This window comes from Gavialis gangeticus, unplaced genomic scaffold (assembly GCF_001723915.1).
Source record: "Gavialis gangeticus isolate Ggan-Ray unplaced genomic scaffold, GavGan_comp1, whole genome shotgun sequence".
Taxonomy (NCBI): Eukaryota; Metazoa; Chordata; order Crocodylia; family Gavialidae; genus Gavialis; species Gavialis gangeticus.
This window is the reverse complement of record NW_017729025.1, coordinates 84,528,500-84,537,373: the sequence shown is the minus strand read 5'-3', so window position 1 is coordinate 84,537,373 and position 8,874 is coordinate 84,528,500. Positions and strand designations below refer to the sequence as shown.

General features: G+C 43.0%; 1 protein-coding gene across 1 annotated transcript in view; it reads left to right on the top strand.

Annotated features, from left to right (window-relative positions):
* Window positions 1–8,874, top strand: part of SPTBN5 (spectrin beta, non-erythrocytic 5) — a 174,998-nt gene that overhangs the window by 3,877 nt on the left and 162,247 nt on the right. The window contains exons 2-4 of the mRNA XM_019519061.1: window positions 3,270–3,437; window positions 7,378–7,497; window positions 8,570–8,727. Of these exons, the coding sequence (XP_019374606.1) occupies window positions 3,270–3,437; window positions 7,378–7,497; window positions 8,570–8,727 (446 nt within the window). The remainder of the gene's footprint in view (window positions 1–3,269; window positions 3,438–7,377; window positions 7,498–8,569; window positions 8,728–8,874) is intronic.

The following is an 8,874-nucleotide window of genomic DNA, read 5'->3' as shown; positions in this document are numbered from 1 at the left end:
CCCTTTCAAAAAAAAAAACCAACCCCCCCCCCACCCCACCCCCTGACACACACCTGGCAGCAGCTGGTGAATGGGGACTTTTTTTTTTCAAAGAGTCAGGAGCTGGGAGAGTGGGTGGGGCAGCGATTGAGAGCGGGTGGGGGATGGGCGGATTCAGAGATTCAGCCCATTCGGCCAAAGCTGAATCAGATTCGGCCAAATTGATCTGGTACTGTGATTCGAATTACTGAATCAAATCACTGTCCCCCAAATCAGCCAAATCTGAAGCAAATACTAACCACTTCACACAGACCTATTTGGCACCTGAGGTGCTGTTGTTTGTTTTTTCTTCCCCAAGGTACTCTGCGTTCTCAAAATGTGAAGCAGAACATTGCTTTTTTTCTGCTTAATAGATTGGTTGTGACTTAGTGATTGATACTTCAAAAACTTTAGATAAAGTAAGTGTTTGATTAATTATTTCTTAGTGCATGAGAAAAACGTAAATACAACATGGATTTGCCATCTGAACCTGTTTTTGTCCTACTTCTCCCACTCCTGTCCATTCAGGGTGTTAGTAATGTACTTAGGCATGCAGCATCCTAACTAGGCAGAATTTCTTCAGTTAATGGAACTGAAAACTGAAAGTACAGTCCTGAGAAACAACTGATAAGCTCTGAGTTCCATGAACTGCTTTTTACCTTACATAGCTTGAAAATCTCTATGTACTTTCATGATGCCAAAAATAAATTGTTGGGGTCTTTATAACTGAAGTGTTAATCTTTGGACTCTGCAGTGTCTAACATTATTGAAATTATCTTTTGTCTTCCTGATTAAAACTGGCACAAAGCACAAGAGGTTTTTACCTTTTGTCAACAGTCAGATGCAATAGCTAGTATTTTAGATGTATTTAAGATGACACAGTAGTTCAACAGCTAAAGAAAAACTTGAGAGAGAAAATATGGACAACTAAATTAAAAAAAATTTTTTTTGAATGCTTAGAGGTGAAAAAAAGCTTTCAGCCACCTGGTCTTCACAACATGCACACTGAAATTGTCCTAAGCTGCTCCTAGAATTTCAGTTTTTGTTTGCTGCAAGAAGATCTGCTTAATTTACAGATCACAGGGCAGGAATTGATCTTTAAATCTGTATGCTATTTGGTCCTACTTTTGTCATGTATAATTTTACTACTCCTAACTCAGAAAAGCTATTTCTTCATCCTAAAAATACATTCATAAGAAATAAGTATTTCAGAATTACATCACGTTCTTCTTGCAGGCATGGTATTGCCTATGAATGGCACACCTGAATGGTTAAAGGCATGAGGCCAAAAGGAACTCCTAAAGCAAGCCAGCATTAGATCACACTACCTGCCACGTCATGCTAAACTGCTTAAGTGTTAGAATAACTCACTGCTTTTATCCGGGTGTCAAAGATGCAGCCTATGAGTCTCATCTGGTCCATGGAGCCTTATCAGCTGGACCACAGTGCTGCCTGTCAATCTTGGAGTGGGTCTACATGCCACATGGTGTGCTCTGAATTGGCCACGTGCTGTACACAATGCATGGGGCTGGGGAGGCCATGCATTGCACATGGCACATGGAGCCCCTCCAGGATATGCTCTGCACATGGCACCCATGCAGGGCTGGTCTGTGATGCACCCTGCACATGGCCCCTGCTCTGGCAGCCCAGGACACACTGCATATGGTGCCCACATGGGGTTAGTCCAGGACCTGTGCTACATATGTCCATGCCAGGGTGGCCCCACGCACTGGATCTGGAAAGCAGAGCCAGTCTGCAGGCCCAATTCGGCCCATGGACCTGCCCCATGCCATTCATCTGGCCCATGGATTGGCCCTGCAATGCAGGCTGGATGAGTTTGACACCCTTGGCACCTGATGGTGAAACCCTAGGTGGATTTTAACGTTGGTACATGATAGTGATAAGCAAGTTATAATGTGCAACTCTGGCTGTGGCTGTGGCTGTGGCTGTGTATTAAGGTTGGAACTAATATTCCATTATACCCCTAAATTAGATCTCAGCCAGAATATATGATGTAAAAGGTTGCTATATCTTTCAATATCCTGTTTACAGATTTGTTATATTTTCCAGTGTTTCTTTTAGTGCTGTTCCTCCTCTTTTAATGAAGATTTTTCCTTCACAACCTGGCCCTTCCTCGATTCAACAGTGGCAATAATCCTATGTTTACAATATTAATCTGTTGTCATAAAAATGCTTAAGTTACCCTTTCAAAATTATGCAGGGTTAGATAGGAATAGAAGTTAACTTTGCAGAAACAAGCCATTAAATACAGATAGATTTGATTATCAAATACAGTCATAACAATTCTTATAATCTTATGAGTTCATATGTCTGGTCTGTATCTAGCAAAGTCTTCCTTCTCTCAGGATGTACGCTAATCACCAGGCTATAGGTGTTCAGAAATAGGTGTCTCTTAATGATTCCTGTCACAGCTGTCTCCTACTTGCATAGACATTGAGACAGAGAGAAAGAAAGGACTCTTTAGCCAGAGAGTTGGGATACCATTCTGGGAGGATACCTGGGTTCCTGTCCCTGTTCCACTGAATGTTTAAGTATCTGTATAAAGTGAAAAGGGCTCAACAGGCCAGCATCCACTCCTTACCAAAGAGGGTACTACAGCTTGATGATAAAAGGCACTCAACTAGGAGCTGTAGGTTCAAGTCACCTCAGGCAAGAAGAAAGGAGCTAAAACTGGGCTTCCTGCACCCTGGGTGACAGCCCTAACCACAAGAGTTGGGTAAAAGGGATCAACAGTCCCAGTGGTTGTGTGAACTAAACCTTGATTTCCTTTGCCTGTCTTGTATCAGCAAGGAAGCCATCTTCTGTGGTAACCTTAAGGAGTATCATTCATACTTGGGATGGAGCTGTGTAAATAACTGTATTTTTGTACGTTTGTCTTTTTGGTTTTTTGAGTCACACAGAAAAATTGGAAAATAAGTGGTTTGGATCAAACTGAAATTCAAAATGGAAAACTGAAATATTAATTTTGGTTGATACAAAATATTCCATTTGAAAGGAAATGGAATGTGGTTTTTGGGTTTTGAGGTATTTGAAACTTAATTTTTTTATGTGAATTCATTATTCATCAAAAAATGTCACCAAGTTTTAATCCACATCTACCCCAGAAATGTTTGATTCCACAGTGCATCAAGGTATTCTTTGTTCAGTGTTAAAAATCAAAAGCAACAGTACTGGGCAAGTGAAATAGCCATATATAACCAGTGTCGGTATTTGCGGGTCTGTCTTTGCAGGTGGCTATTGAAATAAAAGACATCTATATAGAGTTGAAAGATGGCATTTACCTCCTGAAACTATTGGAGCTACTTTCTAGAGAATCATTGCCCAGACCTACCCGGGGAAGAATGAGGGTACATTTTCTGGAGAACAATAGCAAAGCTATTACATACCTCAAATCTAAGGTGAGTAGATATAGATATAGCAGGTAGTATCTGAATAGATTACAGGCTAACTACAAAACTAGATTCATGATGTTCTCCCTCCAATAATATAACATAAGTTGTTCTTTAAACATGGGAGGTTTTTTGTACTTGTGTCATCTGAAAAATGGAGTGAGGTTGATTACTCATGAGGGTTGCTTTGTTGTCATTTTGGATTAAGTTTCTTTAACAGCTTATGTTTAAGTTTCTTTCACTTTTATAATCTGACTAAGAGTTCAATAATAGTAAAGCTTGGATAAAATGTTTTTTTTCCCCCTTTTTCAAGCACTTAAAAACCTTTCCCCCTTTTTTGTGGCAGAATGAAAGGGAAAGAGGAAAAGAAGCACATAGGTGGCAAGGGGAAACCTGATAGTCCACAAATCAGAAACAGAAACTAACTTTTGGTCTTAATGAACCCAAACAATATTTTAAGTCAAAACTTAATGGAAAGGATTCATAGTACCATAGAATCATAGAAAATTAGGGTTGGAAGGGACCTCAAGAGGTCACTTAGTCAAATCCCCTACTCAAAGCAGGACCATCTCGAAATATATCATCCCAGCCAGGGCTTTGTATAGCTAGATCTTAAAAACTTCCAAGGATGGAGACTCTGTCATCTCTCTGGGTGGCCTGTTGCAGTGCTTCACTGCCTTGCTAGTGAGAGAGTTTTTCCTAACATCTAACCTAAACTTCCCTTGCTGCAACTTGAGACCATTGCTCCTTGTTCTATCATCTGCCACCACTGAGAACAGTCTAGCTCCATCCTCTTTGCAACCACCCTTCAGTTAGTTGAATGCTGCAGTTAAATCCCTCCATAACCTTCTCTTCCCCAGACTAAATAAGCCAGTTCCCTCAGGCTCCCCTCAAGTCATGTACCCCAGCCCCCTGGCCACTTTTGTTGTCCTCTGCTGAACTCTCTCCAATTTGTTGATACCCTTTCTGTAGTGGGGGCCCAAAACTGGACACAGTACTCCAGATGCAGACTCAGCAGTGCTGAATAGCGGGTAATAACCACTTCCCTCAATCTACTGGCAATGCTTCTACTAATGCATCCTAGTATGATGTTAGCCTTCTTGGCAACAAGGGCACACTGTTGCCTCATATTCAGCTTCTTGTCCACTATGACCTCCAGGTCCTTTTCTGCAGAGCCACTGCTTAGCCATTTGGTCCTCAGTCTGTATTGATGCCAATGTTCCCTCTAAGGTGTAGCGATCTGTGAACATGCTGCTTCAGTCCATGAGCATGCCACTTTGGTCCGCGAGTGTGCCGCTTTGGTCCCACCTCCCCCTTTCACTAAGCCTGGATCTGGATTATGCTAAGTCTAATAGACCAGAATCCTCATGTAATGGATCCTATAGGGGCAGAGGCATAGACAGTGTGGCTCCCATGGGGGCACAGGGGCCCCCTATAAGGGAGCATGGACACCCTCTAGGCAGTGAGAGCCCCTGCAGGGGAAGCTGGGGCACCGTAGAGGCAGCAGGGTGTCTATAGGGGGTAGAGGCACCTTATAGACAGCAGGGCACCCTGTGGGCCCCGAGCCCCTATGGGAAGCAGGGTCCCTCCAGGCAGCACACCCCACTTACCCAGCTCGAAGTGACTCCTGTAGCGCCAAAGAAGGCACAGAAGTACATGGCTGCTCCCAGCTGTCCAGCTCGGCCCCTCCTTTAGCTCCGCCCATGCCAGTCCCCGTGGCTGGCAGGGGGTGCTGCCAGACAAGGCGTGCAGGGCAGGCACAACCTTTGATTACTAATATTATTGCCTCAGCCAGCTCCTCTGCAGCATGTGGGTTCAAAATTAAGCTTTCAGAGAGCTGAAATATTTATTTGAAATCAACACTTTCCCTGCAGAGAATTTCAGTATCCACAAAGTCACATTTTCTGATGGAAATGGGTTGTTTTTTTTAAACTGTGACTAGGTGTGCTCAAGCCCCAGTCTGTGGACCAGATCTGGCCACCCACACTTTGTCCTGTGGTCCATGGGGCTCTGCATGAGTTCATAAGGTGCCTCACAGGCTATGCCCCCATGTACTAAATAAGTGTGCAGAGCAGTGTGGGGTTCTATCCATGCGGGGAACCCAGAAGCCCCCTGCATGTTGGGCCAGGCAGAGGCAGCACAGGATCCTGGAGCCCCAATTCCTGGTGCACAGGGCTGGCCAGAGGCAACACGGGGTCCTGGAGCCCCAATCCCAGCACGTGAAGCTGGGCATAGGTGGCACATGGTCCCAGGGCCCTGATCCTTGTACATTGGGCTAAGTGAGGCAGCACAGTCTGGATACAGGCACAATTTTAGGACACAGGATCATGCAACCCACAGACTGGCCCAAGCCCACTCATTTGCCCTGCTGGATGAGTACCGTTGAATTATAATATTAGTTGAGTGGTAGAGCAAGACAAGGAAAAGGAAAAGGGACATGAGAAGTAACAAGAAAGTTTGATGTGAAAGAGAGAAAGAAATAAGGGTATAAAGGGTTGCTAAGAAAGAGGGAAAGAGTTGAGGAAAGGAGTCAGAAAGATATTGGAAGACTAGGGAGAAGGGAGCTTTATTCTTTACACTTCTATTTTATTTTTATTCATATAACCAGCAAATTGCGAATCAAGAATGACAGGGAAAGGTAGGCCTGCAGGGACGGAGTCCCGCGCCCGACCCCACACCCTCCCTCCCCCTAGCTTTGGGTCCAAACCCACTCCCCACCCCCTTTGTGTCTGACTCCATTCCCCCTCTCCCCCCAGTTTAGGTCCAACCTCGCTCCACACTCTGGCTAGTCTGATGGGGCTCTACATGCTGTGGAGGGGCTGACTGGGGCACAGGGTTCTTCAGCACGGGGGCTGCCTGCCAGCTAGCCCCACACTGAAGCACTCTCACGCCTCCACCAGCCCCTGTGCAGCATGTGGAGCCCAGTCAGAACAGCCCTGGCCTGGTAGGCTGACCACCTGGGCCCCTTGCAAGCCCAGACTGCTCCAGCTGGACTCCATGTGCTGTGCATGAGTAAACTCTAGAGCAATATGCTCTGGAGTTTTTTCTCCCAGGCACATGTTCAAATGATGCACCAGGTCCAAAAAACTCTGGAGCAATAAGCCCCGGAATTTATTTGTTCATGTGTAGACATACCCACTGAAGCAATAACATTTTGACTTCCCTTTTCCTTGAACTCACCAGCATTAACTATTACCTTTAAAAAGGGTATTTTGCCTTTGGGAAAATGAAATCATTTTATACTTGATCTAAAAGTTTTGGGCAACAGTTCAAACTATTCACACTCCCTCCCTACAGATATACCCATGTCCTTGATTGTATTTTATGGGTGGAAGTATTTTTCAGTCTTTTTGTTCCCTACCAGTCCATTATGATTTTTTCATCAACTTCATCTCGTTTTCACTTCCATGACTTGCAGTCTTTATTTGGTTTCCTATTAACTGTTTCACATTGAATGTCCACTCCTCAAAGGGCAGAAGAATAGTTCTGTGACAGTTACTGTACTTTCACCAGTTTAGTTCTTCATTTATCTAGCTGCCAGAAACACTCTATCCTGGCACTTTCTCATACGAATATTCTGCCCTGTTCTCAGTTAAAGGAGCGCCACACAAATTGTTTTTGTTGTGTATTTTGTTCTTTACAAACTAAATGTAAAGCAGCAAGGGATACAACAGAATCCTAGCAATCAGTAATCCCAGGCCCCGTGTAGATATGTGCCTGGATGCTCTGACAAAGTAGTTCTGATTTCTGATGCATAGAAGACAGTGAAAGCTAGAAGAGGACTCACACTTGTTAGAGGGATAGAATTTATATGCTACAATTCTTAATATTTGAATAACAGTCAAGGAAAAAAGTCTCTCCACATATTTTGTTTTAGAAGACCCTCTCTCAGGAAGCTGCAAAGAAATGGTTTCAGGCTGATGGGAGTTTCTTGTCTCTTGTCTATTAGCAGGTGCAAGTAAAATTTATTGGGCCTGAAAATATTGTAGATGGGGACCGAATCCTAATCCTGGGACTAATATGGATCATTATCCTCCGGTTTCAAATCGCTTCCATCAAACTCGATGAGGTAAAATAACATCTCTGTTCTTTTCTCTGCCTATACACATATAATAAATTTCATAGAGTTTAAGGCCAAAGGGGACTTTAGAGATCGCTTAGATCCCCCAAGCCATAAAACGTCACCTAGTGGTACTGCATGTAGTCTAATAATTTATAGTTGAATTAGAGCATTTCTTTAAAAAAAAGCTCATTGGGATTTAAAGACTGAAGATGATGGAGATTTTACTACAGCCTTCCATTACCAGTTCTAATGGTTAGCTAGTCATGGTTAAGCACCTGTATTTTATTTCCAGTTCCTTTATTTCTTTTTAAATGTGCAAAACTGTTGAATATATCCAAGACCACTGACATATAAATACTATCAACAGCCAACTGTGAAGCCATGTGATGATGGATCACTGTTCTTTACCTCTAAAAATTCAGGAGTTGGCTCTATCAGATACAGGAGCAATGATACTGTCTCAGGCAATACAAGCAGAATATTTCACATGAGGACTAGTGATTCAACTAATGCATGCATTTACCACTGACCTCTATTGAAAGAAGATAGTTTCACTAATGACATTATTGACTGCATGCAGATAGACAAAATAGTCACTGTCAGACATGTGCTAGGCCGGATACTTTTAACTCTAAAAACACAGGCCCCATGTACTTGAGCTTAACAAGAATTTACCTCCTATAGATTTTTGGTTCAGAGCAAACAGGATCACAACAAAATATTTCTGTTTTAGTTTTTTGTTTGTTTTTCCCCTTTTCCTTTCCTTTTTCTCCTCCACCCTTTTCCTCCTTGAAAACCAAAAGAAAATTCAGTATTGAAAATATTTTCCTATGCTTAAAGTAAGTCTTTTAATAGACTGTGATGATTTTTTTTATTTTTGAAAATAATACCTGACTTACTGTCTAAGGTTTCCAGCATTTTAATTTTCTTGTAAGGATATAAAGGAGGTCCATTACAGGCAATTGGAAGACAAAACTCAAGTAGATAATAGAAAGTCACTTGCAACCTTAACTGTGGAGAGACTGCTGGCAGAAATTCGTAGCCCATCCTGAATTTTCCTTCCTTGCTGACTTCACAGGAGGAGTTTGGAGAAAAGGCTGATAAATTGTCTGCCAATGAAGCCTTGCTGATTTGGTGTCAACGTAAGACTGCCAGTTACTCCAATGTGAATGTGCAGGACTTCTCCAAGAGCTGGAGAGATGGCCTGGCTTTCAATGCCCTCATTCATGTTCACAGGTAAGCAGATGATGAAAAGAGGCTTCAAGAGTAGCTGCTGTTTTCTTACTCCGGCAAGTTTTCTTACTCCAGTGCACCTCTGTTCTTTGTGATAACTAAGAAAATGACTTGCGTCTTATCCTGGGAAGCTACCCACTCAAAACTCCC